We start from the raw sequence: 23,858 nt of genomic DNA, 5'->3' as shown, positions 1-23,858 counted from the left end.
TGTCAGATCTTGGTCAATTTTCATAATTTATTCATTTTTGGTTATATATTCCTGATTTTTTTTTTTTTTTTTTTTTTTTTTTGCATTTCTGACAATCTTCAATTAAATTCCAGACGTCTGAAACTTTACCTTTTGGGGTGCTGGATGTTGTTGTATTCCTATAAAAATTCTCGATCCTTGTTTGGGAGCATAGTTAAATTACTTATAAACAGTTTGATCCTTCCCATCTTCAAACCTTTGAAGATTTCTTAGGTAGAACTTAGAATTTTATCTAAGGCTAATTATTCCCTACTACTAAGTGAAAATCCTTCTGAAAATTCTACCCAATGGCCCATTCATATAGTGTCTTCAAAACCATTGTTACATGTATTTAGTCTGTTTCAGTGGTTGTTTCAGAGGAAGAGCAAATCTGAGCTGTTACTATATCTTGATCAGAAGCAGAAGTCCAAATAACTTTTGTACATAGTGATTTTTTTCAGATGAATGTTTCCAAATATTTGAAGCATTATTCGAATGTCAGTAAATCCTTGGAATCTTCGTCTTACCATTGGACACAGAGCAGTATCATGGTTATAGTTTATTGATTTTATAAGAAAAGCCATAAACAAATTTGGTGATACTTGAAAATCTATATTATAAAGTATACATCATGCTTGCCATAATTTTTTTTTTAAGAGATTGGAGTTTATTTATTTATTTATTTATTTATTTATTTATTTATTTATTTTTGGCTGTGTTGGGTCTTCGTTTCTGTGCGAGGGCTTTCTTTAGTTGCGGCAAGCAGGGCCCACTCTTCATCGCGGTGCGCGGGCCTCTCACTATCGCGGCCTCTCTTGTTGCGGAGCACAGGTTCCAGACGCGCAGGCTCAGTAGTTGTGGTTCACGGGCCTAGTTGCTCCGTGGCATGTGGGATCTTCCCAGACCAGGGCTCGAACCCATGTCTCCTGCATTGTCAGGCAGATTCTCAACCACTGCGCCACCAGGGAAGCCCCATAAATTTCTATATTTCAAGTATCTAAGTTTATTCCAGATCACTACAAATAAAACACATTTGTAAGATAATGAAATAAGATAGCTATTTGCAGGGCAAAGAATTTCTTCATTTCAAAGCTTAAATAAATGTTATAGGAAATAATATACATGTATACATACAGATAGATAATGCATAGTTGTATTTTAAAGCATTGGATTATTCTATTATCATTTATAAAAACAGACAAAGCGATATGCTTGAGGATACTAAACAGACATACAGTACAGGGGTAAGAATGTACTCTGAAATTCAGCCACTTTAGGGAAAATATGGCATCAATTAAAAGAGTATAATCTTTTAAATTTAGCAGTAAAAGTGCACTATGTCTAACAGAAGTTTAAAGAACTTAATTATCTCTATCCTAATTAGGTCAGCTAAAAAAATGTCAGTTCTTTTCACTTAAAAGTCAGTTATTGGATTACAGTGATCAAATCATGATTTGACTCAGCTTTAGCTTCATACATAAAAAAAATTTAAACTGATTCTAGGGTATCTTATCCCAGTGTTTTAATATTGACTGGGATGGCACAGGACTAAGTTAATTTTACTTCCTTATTGACAATGCAGGTGACAATGACCAATAAATAGTCAGTGTTGAAGGAGAGGAGGGAGTGGAGGCAGGGGGTGGGAGTTAGTCCACCCATGAGATCACTGGTGCTCCAGTGTAATGTGAGTCTTGCTAACCACCTTTGACTCTTCAAAAGCTACTATCTAGCTAATGACTTCATGAAGCCTAGCATCATTTCCATTTTTATTTAATAACTGTTGAAGGACCTCCTAGTGCTAGTCATTGTTTAGACATGAAAAAAAATTTCATATTCAGCTCAGTGGATTCACAAACCAAGTACAACTTTAAAAGACAGAGAGAGAAAAGTCAACAAAGAAAGAAATGTTTTGTCCTATATCATCATAATTGTGTTTGGCATTTAATTTGTGATCTTTAAACGTCTAATAGTGCCCAACATAGCATATTCCATAGCAGTATATATTGGTCTGATAGGAAAAATTTAGGAGTAAGCTTTGGGACAAAATTAGAAATAGTGGCATTTAAGAGATACAATATAATTAGGGGTAGAATTGTAATAAGTATAGTTAATGTCTTGTAGTTTTAAAATGGGATTTTAAAACTGGATCTTATGTTTACAGTGAAGTATAATCACACATAGTCATGTGGTTTTATTTTTTAAGGACACACAGATACAGTAAGTTATAGAGCCTATTTTGAATCACACAGAAATGATATAAGAAAAAGCAAATGTTATTCCCTGTGGAAATATTAGCACATATTTGTTATTTGTTACAAGAGGAATTCAGCAAGCCAGTTGTGAAAGTAACCCTATTAGTCTAAGTAAACAGGACATTGGCCATGTCACAGAGCTGGGTATAAACAGGTACACAGACATGGGAGGTGACAGGAAACACCTGCCTTTGAAAGGGAATTGGCAAATCCCTGTAAGTGGAACAAGTGACAAATCTGAGTTAACGAGTGACACAGAAAATGTGTTGTGTTGGGAGGTTACCATTGTTGCCTTACAAATCTGTTCGGTTTTGAGTTACTCCAACTGTTACCCACAATAGGTAGGGAAATCATGTCTTATGCAAAACAAATTCCGGAAGTGATTTAAATGAACTGAGTTTCAGAATTATGGCAAGGGAATATTACCACCACTTCCACTTCCTTTGTTCCTGACGACAAACAAGCCAATAAATGATTAGCACTATGTGTTGTGTGTTTCTGCCTATACAAAATGGAAAGGAAAATTGACTTTATTCGGATAAAAAGAAATATATATATATATATATATATATATATATATTCATTCTTTCAAGGAGTGGTGTATATTATGTATCGCCTATGTATCAAGCACTATGCAACTATATTTAACTTGCTACAGATTAGTACTTCATTCATCCACTATATTTGACACATTTATATTAAACATTCATATTTATAAAGAGCCCTTAATATTTCTCATCTTTCATTACTGATGATATTAAAAGTGATACTGATGATCAAGAATTCAATAAAATAATCTGGTTATCTGATTATATGCAATTAAAGTTTCATTTAAATGTTAGGCATTGTCCTATATCGAGTCTTAGATCTGGGTTTCCACGATGAATATAGTATTCAAAATAAACATTTTATGTGTTGCTTAGCCTAACACATATATTTAGTACTATATGTAATGCTATAGTTCCCATCCCTGGGGTCATGTTAATCTCAGAGAATTTGTATCATAGCACCTTTAGTTTTAAACCTTTTTTAAAATTTTTAGTTGCGATGAGATTCAGAAATGGAAGCTACTTAGGAAGGTTTGCTTCTCAAGAAGGAGGAAACATAAAGCACATGTTTTCAAAGCATTCAATATGAGTTTTATCTTCTTTTCTAAAATATGTTTCTATTATACAGACCATTCTGACACATAGTTTTTATGAGATCTTAAAAAGTCAAGTCTAATTATGTCTTGTTCTTCCCCCACCCTCACTCAGTGTCTAAGACAACTGACAGCACGATGTCTTTTTTTACCTTAATTCACCAAATATTTATTGAGTCTTTTTTTATGTCAGGAGACAGAAGAGGCAATGTGCACACAGACACAGACACACACACACACACACAACTGACAGAATTCCTAACTAGCTTAGAGTCTAAGTGGAGAAGATAGAACAAAATGGTAGCTATATTAGACTTGTTTGTATTCAGTAATGACGTATGTAAAGAGTTGAACCAATAGTCTCCTAATTTAATCATTTATGTTTATAAACAGGAATACACTTAATGAGAACTCAGTTTTGAGTTAATGGTTAGATCAATGCCCATCTAAAACTACTATTCATATAAATAAAAATACAAAACATCTGGCATGCCATGTTTCATCTTAGGCCTCCTGTGTTTCTTTAGTAGGTACAGAAATCCAAAATGCTTACGTATATTTAGTGATGAAATATGAAAAGAAAGTATTTGAAGAAGTACCCATAATCCCTTGAGTGATTATTTCAGGTACTTACTGACTGATATGTTAATCATTTGTTATTATTTATAATAATAATAAATAATATATAAACATTTAAAATTTAAAGTTAAAAGTGCTATCTAATAAATTAATCATGTTAAACTCTGAGATTAATATGACCCCAGGAATGGGAACAATAATACTGAATGTGATTCAAATAAAGGAAGAGGATCAACTAGCCAATACGTTCCCACTACTCCCATCTAGAGGTAAAAGAGTAGACACTTTAAATGCTTTGAGTTCACAAAAAAAGAAAAGAAAAAGACTTTTGTCCTAGACTTAGAAGGAAAAAATACCACGAGGTTGTTCACAATCACAAGTGGGAGGAATAAACCTATGGATGGAATTGGAATAGTAATCAGATCAAGAACCACCACTTAGAGAACATTTGCTTTTTAAGTGTAGAAGATATTTTTAAGAGAGCGGTTGTTCCCTGAAATGAAGCTAATCTCAACAGAGTGTTTAAAAAAAGACTCTTCAGAAGATGTGCCAAACCACACTTTTCTAGGCTTCAGGCATAAGCTAACATATTGCTTTATACTATTTAAAACTGTCATTATTAAGTAAACTCTCTTGTAGTAAAACACAATGAAATGACCAGAAGACATCATTTTCACGTATAGTTAATAGTCTTAAATCGCAACATTTGTATCACAGTCAACTGTTTTCCAAAGTTGTATGTTGTAAATAATGCCTGGCTTTGTTTAAACAGGCAGTTGCAGCAGCAGCTGCTGCTTCAAGAGATTTCAGTGGAATCGGTGGGTTAGGAGAGCTCTTGGAAAGCTCCTCAGAAGCATCAAAATTAAGCTCTAAAAGTGCTAAGGAGTGGAGGAACCGAAGAAAGAAAAGAAGGCAGAGGGAGCATCTTGAAGGAAACAACAAAGGAGCGGGAAACAGGTTTCCCAAATCTGAATCTGAGGACAGTGTCAAAAGAAGAAGCTTCCTTTTCTCCATGGATGGAAATCGACTGACGAGTGACAAGAAATTCTACTCCCCTCATCAGGTATGGTTTTCTACTAAGTGCTCCAGTTTGTTTTGTCATTGCTGTATTTTGGTATATTTTTTGTAATATCTGACTTAAGTGAGGGATGGGGAACTAACATTTAATACAATTATTTAAATTTATACCCTAAATTGTCTTTAAAAGGGACTTTTATTAAACCATTAATAACTTTTATTTTAAGGTAATCAGTTTTAAGCATTGCACTATTTTGAGACCATTTTCTTAATCAGCTTTTTTGGGAGGTAGGGGGAGTGAAAACTGTCTATCAGACTTTTTTCTTCAGGGAGACAGTTTTGTAATCCCTTGTTTACCTTTTCCATTTTGAGACCTCAAATGAACCTACTTTTTTTGCATATGGGTTTCTGCCTTTATTATCTGAGGTTGTGATGCAAGATATGTATGAATTTCGAAAAGAAATGTCTCTGGATTTTGGCTTTTATATTTTTTTTTATTAAATTTATTTTATTTATTTATTGATTGATTTTTGGCTGCATTGGGTCTCTATTGCCACGTGTGGGCTTTATCTTGTTGTGGCAAGCGAGGGCTACTCTTCATTATGGCGCATGGGCTTCTCATTGCAGTGGCTTCTCTTGTTGCAGAGCTCGGGCTCTAGGCACGCGGGCTTCAGTAGTTGTGGCATGCGGGCTCAGTAGTTGTGGTGCACCAGCTTAGCTGCTCCGCAGCATGTGGGATCTTCCTGGACCAGGGCTCGAACCCGTGTCCCCTGCATTGGCAGGCAGACTCCCAACCACTGTGCCACCAGGGAAGCCCTGCTTTCATCTTTTGATATGAGAACCATACTGTCATGAGCTTCCATTATGCTGATATGGTGTCATGCCTTGATACATTAGAATGAAGTTATGACCTAAACGCTCTCAAAGAGAACTAAATTAAAGACAGTCTATTTTAGCTCTGATTTAATGCCAAGTACCCAATTCTTCAGCATATTATCAAGTCAAAGAGGGAAAATAGTTTCAACTCTTTGTTTATAAGTTTTATCAGTTGCATAATGAAGAGTAAATAGTTATGAAATCTGTGATAAGTACAATTATGGCTTTGAACCCTATCTGGTTACATTAGAATTTCACGGGCTATGAATTATTAACTCTTCAATTATTATTATTAATTGTATTAATCTGGGTCAGAATTATGTCCTAAAGATAATGCTTTGCGAGACACGCTATATAATTAAGTTAAATCAAAAAACTACATCATCCAAGGGGTCTTATAAAGAACAAATATTTTTGAAAAAATGGAGTGATAAGCACAAAATTCAGTATAGTGTTTGGCTCTTGGCTGAGAGGAAAATGCATATGCTAGTTAACAATGGGTGTTTATTTTACAGTTTATACTGAATATGTAAGTAAGAATTTTAAAAAGAAATAAACTCTATATTAATAACTTATAACTTGAATTCTCATATTAGGACAAAATATATATGCACACACAAAAATTTATAAGACAAAAACCATTTCCCTACAGATAATGCCAGTATCAAGAGATCCAACTATTACCTTGCATAGTACAAATATAAAGTATGGTATCACATGAGTATAATACATTTGGGATTAACTTGAAGCTCAATAGGCCAAGTTAATTTCTCAGATTAGATTTTCTGGCTTAAACTTCACTCCTGATATTATAGCATTATTAAGAATATTAGGAGTCATTAAGATTAGGAATATTTGACATTATAGCATAATGATTGAAGGCTTATGTTCATATCTCCACTCCAAATTAGTTCTGTGACCTTGTTCGAGTCACTTGTACTTTGTAAAATTTCTGTAAAATGGGGTAATAAGTCTACCTTAAAGAGCTGTGGGTTCTTAAAGAGTTCTATATATTAAGCAATATATAGAAACCCTATGTGACAAAGAGTAGAGCTCTTATTAAGTTAAAATGGGTCATTGAATTACAAATTAGGGAAACTAAAAATTTTTGAGTAGTTTCAGTTATCACAAATGTATACACATAGTAGTAATAATTACATGAACATATTTAGGTGTTTTGAAAATAGCACTATTTCCATCACTGTTTCATCATATAATGCTCAAATAAAAGCTTGTGGATTAGTTCACTCAGCCAAAAGCTTGTGGATTAGTTCACTCAGCCAATCCACACTGATCACCTACTATGTGGAAGAAATAGTTCTAGAAAAAAATCTCAATGAACAAAACAATATAATTCACTGACCTCATGGAACTTTATACTAAAGGAAGAGATAGACAATAAACAAGATAAGTAAGTTATAGACTATGTCAGAAAGTGATAAGTGCTATGGAAAAAAAAGTAAAGTGGGAAAAGGGAACTAGGAACACTAACCGGTGGTAAAAAAAAAAAAAAAAAATTTAAATAGGGTGGGTTGGGAAGCCCTCACTGTAAAGGAGAAATCTCAGCGAAGATTTCGAGGAGTCAAGGGGAGAGGCTATCTCATCAAAGAGTATTTCAGGCTCACTGAAGAGCAAGTGTAAGGCCCTGATGTGGTAATATGCCCGGAATGTTCAAGAAGCAGCTGGAAGGCCTCTGTTGAGTGAACCACAGAGAGGGAACAGCAAAGGGAAGTTAGCTGAAAGCCAGAGTTTAAATACTAAAAACAAAATTGGCACATACATACGTTATATGTAGTTCATTTCATATTTGTAAATAGAGAGATAGCGACATATGTAGATAGGGAGGTAGGTAGATGGGGCAGAGAGAAAGAGATGATAGGATGATAGATAGATAGATAGATAGATAGATAGATGAAATAGATAGATAGTAGATGTTGCAAAAGAAAAAGAAATAGCCTATTAGCATTGATAGTTACATATCCCAGTAAAGACAGGCAGAGAGCATCACCACAACTCACAAGCAAAAATATACCAGAAGCACTTTACAGTGTCTGGTTGTGTAAACAAGCTCTCTAAAAGGAAAGAGAATCAGTGGAGGTAGTGGGGATAGGAGGCATAAGATGGACATGGCATAATGTTCAACACAAATATATCTTCTAACAATGTTAAGGCCAAGAAGCCATAAATAATGGGTACCCTGTCCTCTACTAACAAAAACTTTAGATGTTATTTTATATTTATTACATTTTTTTATTCTTAAATAGATAATACGTGTTCCTAGACAACATAAAAAAGTACTTAAAGGCATACAATGGAAAGTGAATCCCCCCAAAGATGTTATCTATGTTGTCTGGACATGAGGAGAGTATTTTAAACCAGAAGCTTTATAGCTAGAACCAACTGTAGTTGTTGACTTATTGAAAACATTGATAAGCTACATATATTTAACTTGAAATGCTATTAAGTGAGTATTTCCAACAAATTCTCACTTCACATGCTTCTACTAGAATATCTTCAAATTCCCTGCATCTTCCATTTTGACATCCCAGTCCACTTCAGGTTCATTCCCTACATGCAGGATTGTGCCTTACACACCGAAATTCTTCTATTTTCCCTTTTGTTACTGAAAATTAAGAAAAAGAGTTCAGATTTACCTTCTTGGAACAAGGCAAAACAAAATAATAAAGATGCCTGGAATTTATATTTTGGCATGCCTGAGGCAAAGAAAGATGGCCTGTAGGTCCTTAAAGCATAAAAGCTTGTTTTCCATAGAAAAAGGGCTGCCACAGCTGTGGGTATTCCCTCCACTCTGCTGCATCTTCTAGTGTGTTATTTTTGGTTTATTTTCTCTCAATACTATTTTTGCTATCTTCTTTTCTCAGTCTCTGTTGCCTTGAAAGCTGTGCTCACACCCATTATTATACTTTCCAAAGAGTGAACAGAAGTTTCAAATAAACCCAAGGATCTGGAACGCCTTTGAAAACACCCTGACATAAAAACATGCAAATTAAAGGCATGTACCAGATACGTTATGGATGTACACACATACCACATACTCCCAACCAGTACTGTGTATACAGATTTTCAGTTTCCAAAGACAGTATTCTAACACAGGTACATTCAGATGATTGTATTGAACCATCCTAGGAATTAGTGTAAGACAAAGTTGGTATTCTTCTGAGTGTAGGGTGAGGTCCACCTACATTAGAATTACCTAGAATGTATGTTGAATACTCAGATTCCAGAGTCCTACCCCCTGCTTACTGAATCCCAATTCCAAAAAGCTGGGACCTAAAAAAACACACTAAGGTTTCAAATATGAGTCTGAACATACAAATATTATATTGATAATTTAAATTGAGTCTGAAGAGATTAAAAACATTACCATTCCTTATTACTGAGGGCTGAATTAATGTCTTCACAATGTCTAATTTCTTGATCACTTTGATGACTGGAAAATCAGTCTAACTACCGTCTGACATTGGGTAAACAAACCTGCTGCATGAACTATCACATACACACAGTCTCAGGCTGGATAAACTGGGCAGTCAATAATTCCTGTGACTGTTTCTAACCAAATCCAAAGCAATAGCACATTTCTCAATGAATAGTATCTTTCCAGAACATCACTGAGACAGAGGGCAAAAAGATTATTCTAGTGCTTTGCAGGCAGGGAAAAGCCATAAAAATAAAACGAAAAATGGAGCCTAAGAAAATCAGCATGACCTAATTAGGCAGAGGGACCAAAAATAAATTTGAGGGAGTCTGCCTTTCTTACATTTTTTTCCACTAGAATTATTTTCTTTGGTTTTACACCGAAGCTTGGAGGAAGAAAGGGAAAGTCCAGGCATGTTTCCTGCTGGCATATGGATATGTATGCATATGTATGTGTATGCATGTATATATGTTACCCTGGCTATGCAGAGAGATAGAACAGGCCATGAGAAACCGCTGGGGGTGGGAGGGGAATATTGGAAATGTCGTTGTTAATGAGGAAGGTAGCAAACAAAGATTCTGCAGGAGAATAGAGATGTTTTTGAAAACTCACCAAGGCTAAAGTAAACACAGAATTATTTGGTGCTGCTGATTTAAAGTCCATTGAAAAAGTGAAAGAAGGGGCTTCATGCTAAATCCTCATTTTCCAGTACCAGAAACTGTTTGCTTGATTTATTCAGAAACAAATATAGTTTTAAAAGTTTCTGAATCATCCAGTTCCTTTTAATAAAATTAAATTGAGATTAGAAGGATAAGCTGTCTTCTACATCACCCTTATTGGTAAAGTCATGTATAAATGTGTTACTTTTTTAAGGCAGTGTTAAATTTTAAGTAACAATAGTAATTTATACAGCAATTTAGGCATTCTCTCTGTTGTGTTTGCTATGACATATATTCTCTCCAAACAGGTGAATCATTAGTAGCCATTTGGGAAACTGTTAGCAAATTTAGAAGATAGCATCATAGGTTACATTTTGTGACTTTTATGCCCATGTGGATAGAGACAAGCAAGTCCAGAAAAAAAAGAGTAATTTCCTTTTAGAACTCAAAATTAGAGAATGGAGAGATAATGGTTTTGGGTTTTTTTTGTTTTTTTGTTTTTTTGTTTTTTTTTTTATAATCTACAGCTGCATGGTGCCTTAGTTTTTTGTTTTTTTTTTTATTTTATTTTATTTTTATTTATTTATTTATTTATGGCTGTGTCGGGTCTTCGTTTCTGTGCGAGGGCTTCCTCCCGTTGCGGCAAGCGGGGGCCATTCTTCATCGCGGTGCGCGGGCCTCTCACTGTCGCGGCCTCTCTTGTTGCGGAGCACAGGCTCCAGACGCGCAGGCTCAGTAGTTGTGGCTCACGGGCCCAGTTGCTCTGCGGCATGTGGGATCTTCCCAGACCAGGGCTGGAACCCGTGTCCCCTGCATCGGCAGGCAGACTCCCAACCACTGCGCCACCAGGGAAGCCCAATGGTTTTGTTTTTAAATCATTATCCAAAAGTAACATATTTGGTACAAATATTTTAAATTTAAGCCAACAGTCTCACTTGAACCATAACTTGTTTTCCAAGTTGTGTGCCCTTTCAGACCATAGCATTTAGGAGTGAAAGCCACCTACCAAAAAGAATCATTTGTCCTCTCCAGCATCAGGTTCTGCTCCTAGAACATTACGGTAACAAAATCCACCTCACAGTACTAGAGTGAAGATTAAAGGAAGTGGTCATGCACTTAGTAAATTGCATATCAGAATTCTTAATCAGAAAAACTACTCTTTTATACTTAAATTTGCATTGTGGTCTTTAGTTAAAATATCAAAACATATGTGTTCTCTGTAAACTTGATTACCTGTGTTTAAGAGCAAGACTATTCTAACCCAAAAGCAAATCGATTCTGTAATATTAAGACTTTTATTATATAGTTGTGTCCCCCATCCCAATTCTTTTCTTCCTTGCTCTCTCCTCAGTCTCTATTAAGTATCCGTGGCTCCCTGTTTTCCCCACGACGCAACAGCAAAACAAGTATTTTCAGCTTCAGAGGTCGGGCAAAGGACATTGGTTCTGAAAATGACTTTGCTGATGATGAACACAGTACATTTGAAGACAGCGAGAGCAGGAGAGACTCACTGTTTGTGCCACACAGACACGGAGAGCGACGCAACAGTAACGTTAGTCAGGCCAGTATGTCATCCAGGATGGTGCCAGGGCTTCCAGCAAATGGGAAGATGCACAGCACTGTGGATTGCAATGGTGTGGTTTCCTTGGTGGGTGGACCGTCAGCTCTAACCTCACCTACTGGACAACTTCCGCCAGAGGTGATAATAGATAATAAATTAGCTCTACTGACATTATACACCAATTTAAAATAACCAAGGCCTGGGCATTTTAGCCTGTTGAACCATCCTGCTTCCCCAAAATTAAAGTCCTTAAAAATAATATATGATTTATTGAATGGAAAACAATAGGATCTTTAGAACCAACTGAATTGTGTGGGACCATTAACTTTCAAATGCTTTAGGTTAAAAGAGCCCAGTTTTTAGAGACTGGGATGAAACTCGTATCTGCAAATTCAGTAGACCTACCAGCACAAAATAATGGGCACTTTGACAACCAATTTGCTATTATAGATGTTTGTCGACCCAGAATTGTATAATAATCTATTCATATTCTGGAAATTTCATATACTTAAAATTAAATATTGTAATGACCAATATATTGATAATGGGCACTTTTCATACAACTGTCAATATTACGGTGACTCTAAAATGTTTTGATGTCTATTAAATGACTCTAAAGTGTTTTGATTTCTTATAGGATGGCATATAGAAATAATTAAAGAAATCTCAGGAAAGCACACACATTTCATTGTACATCTGTGTTTGTGCATGGAAAAAAATTGGCCCATATATGTCAATATTTTCAATATAGCCTCAAAGATAATAATTCAGCCTTAAGACTATATAATACTATTATTTGTTTTGGGGGAAGATTGATCTGATTATTAATCATTGAGATAAGTTAAAATACCTTGCATTTGAATGAAATGGAATAATATATGACTTTGGCAGGCTTATGAAAATTTTCCCTGAAAATTCCAACAGGTAAACTAAAATATTTCTGCAACATAACTGCCTTATATAATTGCATTCAACTGGTAAATTCTTGTTTTAACCCTTCAGGGTATCACCTGTGATTGTTTTAAGTATTTATAACTAAATAATAAATTTAGTATTTTACTATTACTTGAAAATTGTTACTTGGGAAAACTGCATGTAGCATGCCTTTCCATAGAAATGCTATGTTGTGTTGTATTATTCATTGAAAAGGGTGGTTTGAGCCAGCAGTGTTTGGTTTGCAGGGTACCACCACTGAAACAGAAATCAGAAAGAGAAGGCTAAGTTCTTACCAGATTTCAATGGAGATGCTAGAGGATTCCTCCGGAAGACAAAGAGCCATGAGCATAGCCAGCATCCTGACTAACACAATGGAGGGTAAGAAGAAGGTCATGGGATAGTCAGCTTCCTATGATTATATACTTTATGGAACTATTACTTATTCCCATAGAATTACGCAAGTCAGTTACCCAAGATCAAAACTGTATAATAGACCTAAGCAGATAATATATGGAATACACTATTATCACATTGATTACAAAAATTAATATTGTCCTTATTTCTTTTTGATTCTGGTTCTCATCTGAAGAGCGATATTTCACCACTTGATACCTCATCAGTGAGGATTTATCCTTATGTTATATTATCCTTAAGCAATTAGAGTAAAAACTTGCCTTTTTAAGTTTTGGTGTGTAGAAGCACAAGGAAACATCTCTTTCAAGCTTCAATCTGTTGTCCAGGCATGGAGGTAGTGATGGGTTGGGGAGGCATATGAGTTGGAGAAATCAAAACCTGTGCTCCACTTCGACAGGGACCCTAAAAAAAGATTTTTTCCTCCATCTTCCACATACACAGAAACCATTACGTTCCTCCAATGAACAGCTGACACAAATATTTGTTGATTTTGATACACAGGAATGCGCAGCAACTATTACTTCCTTGTTCATTCATTAAGTCCCCATTTCTTCAAGTTTGGAGGAATATTATATTAGTACTGCTATTTTATAAATCATTTATAAGTCATATCTAATATGAATTCTTTAGAAAACTTCAATTACATTTTGTATCTTATCCCATTGGCGTACTGGATATACAAATGGGCATATAATAATTATAATAGGTTTCACCCATTAAATTACTAGTGCCTTTTTAATATATTAAGCTAAAATTCTGAAAAATATGAGTAACTATGAATAACAGAACTAGATTTGGGTCTAAATCTATATTAAAAAGAAGGACATACTACATTCTCAGTGTGTGGAAGATCAGTGCTGATGTGGAGACAGAGAGAGGAAAGAATGGGTCACACATATTAATAAGGATCACAGCTTTAGACAGTATTCTTAAAAAGGTCTTTCAAAAGAAACAATAATTGTTTGATATATTTAATAGTTCTATAAAGCTTACTTTAAAATTCTGTTTTGATAAAGAAAATATAGCAATTTAATGACCCATTACCTATTTAATAGGTAATTAAGTTAGTTTGAGGCAAAATATTAAATTCAAAGTATTTATTTTCTGTTTAATTAAAGGAGAAAGTCTATTTACTTGACTTTTTTTAAAATTTATTTTATATTCAGCACAGTACAATTTTTTTTTTAATTTCATTTATTTATTTATTTATGGTTGTGTTGGGTCTTCGTTTCTGTGCGAGGGCTTTCGCCAGTTGCGGCAAGCGGGGGCAAGCGGGGGCCACTCTTCACCGCGGTGCGCGGGCCTCTCACTGTCTCGGCCTCTCTTGTTGCGGAGCACAGGCTCCAGACGCGCAGGCTCAGTAATTGTGGCTCACGGGCCTAGTTGCTCCGCGGCATGTGGGATCTTCCCGGACCAGGGCTCAAACCCGTGTCCCCTGCATTGGCAGGCAGATTCTCAACCACTGCGCCACCAGGGAAGCCCTTTACTTGACATTTTTAATGAATATATTGTGAAAATATTTAATGGGATTGTCTTCTCAAGTCTGTTAAACTAATATGAACTTCCAACCCCAAGTAGAAGCATCAATTTTATCAAATAATGTATAATCTACAACAATAATTTGTTTTTATTGTTATTTACTACTCTTACTCTTTATTGTTCCTCCAGAGCTTGAAGAATCTAGGCAGAAATGTCCACCATGCTGGTATAGATTTGCCAATGTGTTCTTGATCTGGGACTGCTGTGATCCGTGGTTAAAAGTAAAGCATCTTGTGAATTTAATTGTTATGGATCCATTTGTTGATCTTGCCATCACTATTTGCATTGTCTTAAATACCCTCTTCATGGCCATGGAGCACTACCCAATGACTGGTCAATTCAGTAGTGTGTTGACTGTAGGAAACCTGGTGAGTTCATTTGATGTTTACTTATTTACTTTGTCAGGGATGGGGCAGATAGACCAAAGAAGAAATCCATTTGTGCTGTGTGGAACCCCCAAATTATACCCTCTTTCTTCACAGGAAGAAATATCTAAAGGAATATTGAAGGTATTCTCAGTGATAAGGTCTAGAATTCTGGTATAAATGCTGACTATTGAGACCAACATCTGTGCTGACTGATCATGGTGTCTTACCCTTTGTAAACTTGTTAAAATCTTTACTGTCATCCTTGCTGGAATTATAGGTCCAGAGAAACAATGACGTCTAATTCTGGCTCCACAAGCATGCAGTTTTAGCACACATAGCTTCTGAAGAAATCATGTTCTTTGAAGGGAATACATAAGGATTGATTTCTGTGCAAAAGAGGGCATAGTTGTTTCAAATTGAACTTCTTAATAAAATGCTTCAGTAGAATTCACAGAAGAGAAGAAATAGTTGATAAAAATGCATTTGTAATTTAGCCACATTTTTGGTTCAAGTTACTTGGGCAGACATCTGTGTATGTGTATGCTGACATGTACATTTCCTCCTAAATGTACATGAAGAATCTGAAATGGATGAACAAGTAAGAAAAGAATTTACATAGTTTATTAATCAAGACCTTCTTTTTTGGCACAAGACAGAAACAGAACTCAAACTAGCTTAAGAGGAAAGTAAAAAGACTGACTCATGGAATGGAAAGAAAAAGATGAACTACCAAACCATATGAAGGGTAATTTTGCAATTGGGCTTCAGGATATCCTTTAACCAAGGGACTGGATATAGCCCAAACATTCATTGCATCTTTTGTCTGTAGGTCAGGAACATGATCAGCCATAGCTCATTGGTTTTACATCATGTAACCTCTGCACTGGAAAAAGACTGGATCTCTTTTTCAGTTCCAGCTCAGACTCTCGTGATAGGACTCTATTTGGCATAACCTGGGTCAGATGCTCACCTGTGGTTTCATCAACATTGGCGAGGGTGGAGTCATGTGAAAATGGCAGTCCTTAGGAATTACACAGGTGGAGGAACTATTCCCAACAGAAAGAAGAAAGCGAATACTGGGCAGACAGTTGCATAAATGTCTACTCCAATAAGAGAACTCAACTTCACTGCATTATAGAACACCCACCGGATTCTTGACACTTTCTTCATCTTTGACACCTGTGATATTGATTTTTTTGTCTAATTTCTCCTTCATAGGAAGGAGATGATTTCTCCTTCATCTTTCCAATCACTCTATCTCTGCTTCCTTGTCTGGACTTCTCTTCTTTTGCCTATTAAGGCTATGTTTTTCACTCAATATTAATACGTACTCAACAACTCTAGGTATTATCTACAATTATGGTGTAAGTTGTGTTCCATTCCTGTATTTCCAACAGTTACGGATCATTGCTCCAGGATAACTTCAAACACAGTATGTGACATCTGAAATATCATCTTTCTCACAATTTACTGAAAGCCCTAAAAATCTCAGTTTAGTCTTGTATTACCTCTAGTAGTAGCCTTCCAACTTCAAAGAGCCTTCCAGCTTCAAAGATAGCCATTTGACTTACTTTCTCTTTATTTCTTATATATTTATACAATTTTATATGAAGACCCATTATTTCTTTTTTTCAAGGTATCAACTTTTTCACTCCTATAACTACTATTAAAATCATATTTCTAGTACTCTGCACTCAGTATGCTTTCATCTTGCTAAAGTATCTATTGCCTATATTTGTGGTTCAACACTCTTACCTGGTTTTCAAAACTCCCTATCTGATTCCATCCTTCCTATACCAGCTTATTTTCCTTTGGTTCCTAACCAACCACCACCAGCCTTATCAGAACAGCCTTGTCACTATAACACACAAATGTTTATATGCTTACATATGGGATAGTATTTCACTGTTCTCTACCTTCACATTTAAAGTATTCCAACTCAAATCACTTCATCTCAATTCTTCATATTCTTCAAGGTCCAACTGAAGCCTCATCTCCTCTAATATACTCAGCCCATATCAAACACACTTTTTCTTAATTCCTAATGCATTTGTGAATAGAACATGGTTGAATATTAAACAAAATCTACTATAAATTACTCCATTGCAGAGCTCACATCCCATTTTTCTTTTGTGTCTTGCAGAGTGTTTACATGGTTGTAGCTTGATAAATAACCAACTGGTTGTTTCCTACCCAAAAAGGCATCATGCAGCATCTTTTCATAAAAGACCATGGGTTTGGAGTCAGGTGGAACTGGGTTTGACCTTACTAATAATGAAGCATCTGGGCAAGTCTGATAAAAAATCTGAGTCTTTGTTTTCTATTATTGAAATGGATATAATAATACTCATCTCCCAGAGTTGTTGTGAAGGTCTAATGAGATAATGTGAAAACACGTAGCACTGTGCCTGGCATCTAGCGTGTGCTCAATAAACAATTTCCTTCCTCTTCTGTATGCTATTAACCTTTCTTTGAAATACTGACGGAAAATAGTTCTGCTCTAGCTGCTGTATTTTTCCCAGGATATTAGACAGTTAGGGAAGTTGAACAGTTAGGGAAAATTTTGGAAATTTGTCAGAGTGGAGCAGGAAACTGAGGTTTTATAGAATTTCAATGTTGAAGCAACTGAGTATGGAGGGACAGGATAAGAGACATTGGATTATAGGACAAAAAAATGGAAAAGCACTAGACTAAAGCACCAAATCTGGGTCCAAATCCAGTTGTCCATGCTAAATATCTGGGTGGTCTTTAAAAAGTCACAATATTTCCTTCTCATGAGCACAGTGTGTTGGACTAGATGTCCCTCATTCTAAAATCTGTAACTTTGAGTAGTGATGGAGATAATGAAGTAGGGAAGTGGGTTTCTACCACTGGTTGACTGTTTGTGGTAGAACCATGCATAAGCTGAGCTTAGTGTTGGGAAAACAAGACTCTTGAAGACAGAGTGTAGATGACAAAGAACAGACTTAACTATTTCTAACCTTAGGAATAAGAGAATGTGTAAACTGACTGTTACTATTGGCTAAAAGCTCATTATTATTAGTAGTAATAATGTTGTATATCTGTAAAGTATTTCATAGTTTTGCATATCTTATTTTATACCCATAACAAGCTTTATAATAAATATTTATATATGAAAAATTATATATATATATATATATATATATATATATACACACACACATAGAGAAAAAGAGAGAATATGTTCCTTATAGCATGGGTACTTAGCTGAATTTGGATTTATATTATACTCCATAGATGGATGTTACATTGCATATTTTGTGGGGAGTTTACAGTTTGCTCATTAAAATAAATTTAAAATTTCTATGGACTAGTTTATTACTACTCAAATGATTGCATACTGCCTTATAAATAAGGACATCGAGTTTTTTGGCTGAATTGATAACAAAAGAATGTTCCATAAAAGAGTTGTGGAACTTCCAGTCTTTACTTAGATCAATGTGCCTTTTTGTTTCCTCTTTCTGGAGCATATAAAAATTACATCACTTCCTGTTGATTGGATTGATCAGATTTGAGTATCAAGAGACCTCAGATCTCTATTGAGTTTCTCTAAGATGCTCTGTTTTGCTTTTGTCTTTAAATTTTGTTTTAACCATTATAAAACCCATGCACTCATCTTAGGGATTCTATAAGCAAGGAATCTTCCATCAATCATAGTAGGTTAGATAACCTCTTCATCATACAAACATTTCCAACTAACCTGTAACTTTTTCTTCAGGGAATAGCGATAGAGATCTGTAGCTCCTACACTAATTATTTTTCTTACTATAACTCTCCTAACCAGTGATTAGAGGTCCATGATATCCCTTTATTCTGCTAGACCTAGATGGGAACTTAGAAAATGGTACCTGTTCTAAAAATCTTACAGGGTATTTGCAAATAAAAGTCTAAAGAAACATAATTAGCAAAATTATTTTAATTAAATGGTGTGGTATAGGATATGAATTCAAAATCTCAGGAAAGGGGTATGATAACTTTTTGAAGGAAAAAAATGGCTCATTTATTGAAAGATAAAACCCATGGGAGCCAAATTCTAGACCTCACCTATGGAGCCTCTCACATCAATGAAGAAGTGCTATTTGGCCATCTAACTCCTCTCCTAGTGTAATATAAAACTGCCTTCTCGCCTCTTTCTAACAACTACTAATAAAGCTCTTGTGTAAAAATAATTGTGTGTACACTACAGTTTGTAATAAAATTTGCTATGCAATATAATACTGATAGAAATCCAAGAATATTAAACACAGACCTGATGAATCATCTCACTATCCTCATTTGACAGATAAGATAAAAGAAAATCATCAATGTTAAATGATGTCCCACCATTTTTCTTTAACTATACTTCAATTTCATCCTCTAAAAAAGAATCAACAACAACAACAAATATTTAAAGATACAAATCCAAAAGGCATGGGGATGATAAAACTAAAACCATTAAAACAAGAAGCTAATAGTAATGGAGCGAAAGGCGGCTACAGTTATGTCAAATTCACTACAAAAGAGTGGAATGTCAGTCTGGACAAGAAGAGGTTCTGTGGAGCAAACTGATCAATATTCAAACTTGAGCCTTTAGAACTAACATTTCTATCTTTTTAATGTATGTACCAACAGAACTTTCCTCTCTAAGTAAATACTCAGTAAGGAAACTTTCTTATCCCTGAACTGAGACTTTAAGCCCTAACATCTGATCATCCAAGCCCAGTGCCCCCCAAAACAAAATGCTCGAAATTTGTTTACTCTTGCTCCAGACTCCCAGGCTGATTCTCATCCCCATCTTTAGCACTTACACTTTTGCTGACTGTCTTGTGTCATCACGTACAATAGGTTAGAAACTTTTCACTGAACTTATCTCCTCATTAAAGAAGCTGGCTTAGGAAGCCTATAGGTGTATTGCCCATTAGAAATTTATCAGCCTAAATGAATTAGGTTTATGCAATCTCAGTTTGTATATCCTAATTAGTACTGCATTTTCAAAGCCTAGTACAACGTCTAGTAAGTACTCAGCAATTTTTTATTAATGAATGAATGGCTACAGAAACATATAATCCAAAATTTCAAAAAACAAAAATCTTCTTCAGAAGACAAGATATATTATAATTAGGCTAAGTCCAAACAATAAACATTCAGTATGTTTTTATTAATTGTCTTAGTCTTAAAAATTCTTCATGATAAAGAAATTCAAAGGTAGCAGAACGTATGTTTATAAACCATACACGGATTTATGTACATAACCATATACATATCCAGGGGTTGCAGTTGTCTGTGTTCTTAGCATTTTTTGATGGAGTTTTAAAATTTTATAAACATAAGCATCATGATCAATAGCCTTAGTTGACCTTTGCTAGAATGAGAAAGATTTTTTCAAAACTCTTAATCACTGACAATGCTAAACTAGACTAAAATGTACCTAAAACAATCCCAATGATTTTTAGGGCCTAAATTGAAAGCATTTAAAGAGATAAATAGCTATGACATTAAACTGCAAATTGTAATTAAAATGTTATTTTTAAAGAGAATTTCATGCTGGGATTAAATTTTAGATGAAAGAATGTAAGTTTAAGGTATGGGTTTTTAAAATGCAGGACATCATCTAGTCATTTCAGAATATCTGAAAAGTTCACCTTATGATTTTCTGTAGGAAGAGATATTTGTAGATCATTTACCTGGATTGTTTCTAACTCAATTTAACTAATATATTTCTATAATCAGGCTGTTTATTTCAAATAGTAGCTGCTCCTAAAACTTTATATAAGAAATAAAATTAATATAAATCAGAACTTATTTTACATTCATCAGGGAAAAAATACCCCAGGATAAGTCCTTCTATAAATGAAAAAAATCACTTTTTAATGTGCATTCCAGCATATCTGGATTTTCATGTACTAAGCTTGCTTGAATTACATTTTACTTCTATTTGAGTGAATGAATGATGAACTGAAGTTAAGCTATTTTTTCTGGTATGAGTATTTCCCTTAGGTCTTTCTGGGATTGGGAAAATGAGATGTTAGCTGCAATTACACTTTGTAAGAGTAGAACAAGATTTCCTTTAATTAATATGATATTTTAGGAAACCAAATAATTTTGATACTGTTATTTTGACAAAGTTCCTTAAAGGTAAAGGCTGATTTACCTTGGTAAGTGGTAAGCTTGACTTTAGTCATAATATGCAGCTTTTACCTATAGTTAATTAATATAATTGCTTTAAAAGATTTTTCGCAAGAGTAATTTCGTAGCTCTTCATGTCCTTGGGCATCTTAGCCTGTGGTTTTGAATTAAAAAACAAAACCATTTTCAAATAGACATTCATCTAGCCACTCAAATAATTTATTAAGCCTAATTGTGGGTGTATGCATACTGAGAATGTTCTCCTGATGCTTTCAATTAAATCTGCAGTTCCTTGCTCTACTTATCCATTAACCTTAATTTTGAGCCATAAATCCAGAGATAATTATTATAAAACATTTGTGGCAAACTCACTCTTATTTCAGGAATGTTTATAAAATTATAGAAATAAGATGGTGTCCCTTAAAAAATAATAAAAATCAAGAACAAAATATGGTTTTTACCAACTTGAAGTAATTTTTGAGTGACTTCCAATAATACATAAATTGTTCTTAATGCAATACTTAAAAAAAATTGGTTGTGATTATGGTAGAAGCATAGGATACCAAAAAGGGCAATAATTCAGTAGCTATTATTTAGTATCAGATTTCAAATGTGGACAATGAAATGTTTTCCAATCAGCATTGTCTTGGAAATCTAGCAGATTCATTAACTAACACAAATCCACTTAAAATATTCCCCTGAAAAAAAATACTAAACTTGTATATCCATTTGTCACATTTCTTCACTTTAAATTTTAGATATTTTTACTCATAACTATTTAACCTTCTTTACAAATTCTTAGAGTGTCAAAACTTTTTCAATGCTTGTGAAGTACTGATCTCTATTTTACTTTAGGTCTTCACTGGAATCTTCACAGCAGAAATGGTCCTCAAGATCATTGCCATGGATCCATATTATTATTTCCAAGAGGGCTGGAATATCTTTGATGGAATTATTGTCAGCCTTAGTTTAATGGAGCTTGGCCTGGCAAATGTGGAGGGACTGTCTGTACTGAGATCGTTCAGACTGGTATCTGCATAGACTATGTTTATATTCTATCTTTCATTGGCAAAATACTTATTTCAAAAATGAATCAATGTGTATAGTTTTTTACCTCTAATGATATTTTAAACTTAAACCAATATGTGTGATATTCTAAGAAAATATATAAATGTTCTCTTTAAAGCTGAGTGTGACTGTTTATCAAGAATGATGAAAAATGGCTGAAACACTTCATAATAATTAACTATGTAAGGCACATTTAAAAACACACATGTGCTTCTAAAATTATGTTTTAAATTCATTAAAAAAATTTTTTTGCTTTAAAGTCTATAAAGAAATATAAATAAAAACTTTACACCCAATTAATCTTATCTTTTTATCAACCTTACTTATATTTGTGGTAACTACTTTAAAGGAATATGTGGGAAAATATTTGATCCCATTAGCACTTTAGACAATGGTATAACAAATTTTTTTGAATTTAGCAAAAAAAATTATTTAAAAATATGCAAAATTTTATTGGAAATTAAGTAAAATGTGTATTTTTCAAATTGAAAAGAAGCTTTTCCTTAAGTTTATCCAATTAGTTTATTTTACTTTTATATTATAAATGTCCATTAAAAATATATAACTCATACTTTTAATATTTCTTTTGACTCTCTAAAATATAGTTGGAGGTGACATTAGCTTGCTAAATTCACAAATGTCTGTAATCAAAGTATTAATTTGTTTTCATGGATATATCTGTTGATGAATCAGAAATGTTTTATCATTTCTAAAATATTTTCCCTCTCTTATGTTGCATTTAAATGATATTATGATTTGATTTACAATTCCAGTATTAGTAACACTTTTTTCTGGATTTGAATTTTAGTACAGTTTGAGATTTTATATTCCTCAGAGGTGGGACTACAATATAGTATCATACTGATAAAATGATGTCTAACTAACTTTTTAAATTATATTGTGACTACTACTAAGAGTATATTTTCACTTGATTACAGCTTCGAGTTTTCAAGCTGGCAAAATCCTGGCCCACCCTGAATATGCTAATTAAGATCATTGGCAATTCAGTGGGGGCTCTAGGTAACCTCACCTTGGTGTTGGCCATCATCGTCTTCATTTTTGCCGTGGTCGGCATGCAGCTCTTTGGTAAGAGCTACAAAGAATGTGTCTGCAAGATCTCTAGTGACTGTCAGCTCCCACGCTGGCACATGAATGACTTCTTCCACTCCTTCCTGATTGTGTTCCGAGTGCTGTGTGGAGAGTGGATAGAGACCATGTGGGACTGCATGGAGGTCGCCGGTCAAGCCATGTGCCTTATTGTTTTCATGTTGGTCATGGTCATTGGAAACCTTGTGGTACGTATGTATTACAAACGCTTATAATTAAGAACAAGATCAGACAGTGGCTAAGAAGGTGGCCTGATGCAGCAGACACATCTGGTTTTATCATCAACAACCTAGACTCAAATCCCAGTACTAGCACTCTGTGCATGGGCAAGTTGCTTAACTTCTCTCAGCCTAAAATTCCCCGACTATGAAACTGGAATAACAAAACTGAAATTTTATGGTTTATGTTAGGATTACATGAGGTATACCTGTGACAGTCCAGGGACAAAAATATTAGTTTTTAGTTTTCCTTCTTCAAAAAAAATGTTTTTATCAAGATTAACTTTGTCCTAATATTATTTTTTATGGCCTGAATTATTTTTTATTCTATTATTATTTTGATGAGATAATGATCTCCAGTAATTCTAAACAAAAAAGACTATTGAAACTGTATTGAAACTGTTCTTTACACATAGATAGTTCATATTGTTTGCTTACTCAGAGGCATAAGTTGCATATTACCAAATTTTGAAGGCAAATTTCAATGAAATAGTGCATTATATTTTAGCTATGTATTGTAATTATCCAAACAACTTGGAAATA

General features: G+C 34.5%; 1 protein-coding gene across 1 annotated transcript in view; it reads left to right on the top strand.

Annotated features, from left to right (window-relative positions):
- The window catches only part of LOC103006793 (sodium channel protein type 3 subunit alpha), a 114,691-nt gene that overhangs the window by 52,252 nt on the left and 38,581 nt on the right, over positions 1-23,858 (top strand). Inside the window, exons 12-17 of the mRNA XM_057550940.1 lie at positions 4,763-5,053; positions 11,330-11,677; positions 12,721-12,853; positions 14,558-14,796; positions 21,778-21,951; positions 22,929-23,285. Coding sequence (XP_057406923.1) covers positions 4,763-5,053; positions 11,330-11,677; positions 12,721-12,853; positions 14,558-14,796; positions 21,778-21,951; positions 22,929-23,285 — 1,542 coding nt within the window. The remainder of the gene's footprint in view (positions 1-4,762; positions 5,054-11,329; positions 11,678-12,720; positions 12,854-14,557; positions 14,797-21,777; positions 21,952-22,928; positions 23,286-23,858) is intronic.

The sequence above is a fragment of the Balaenoptera acutorostrata genome, chromosome 8, assembly GCF_949987535.1.
Source record: "Balaenoptera acutorostrata chromosome 8, mBalAcu1.1, whole genome shotgun sequence".
NCBI classification, from domain to species: domain Eukaryota; kingdom Metazoa; phylum Chordata; class Mammalia; order Artiodactyla; family Balaenopteridae; genus Balaenoptera; species Balaenoptera acutorostrata.
Note: the sequence above shows the minus strand (reverse complement) of the source record. Positions and strands in the feature narration are given on the sequence as shown.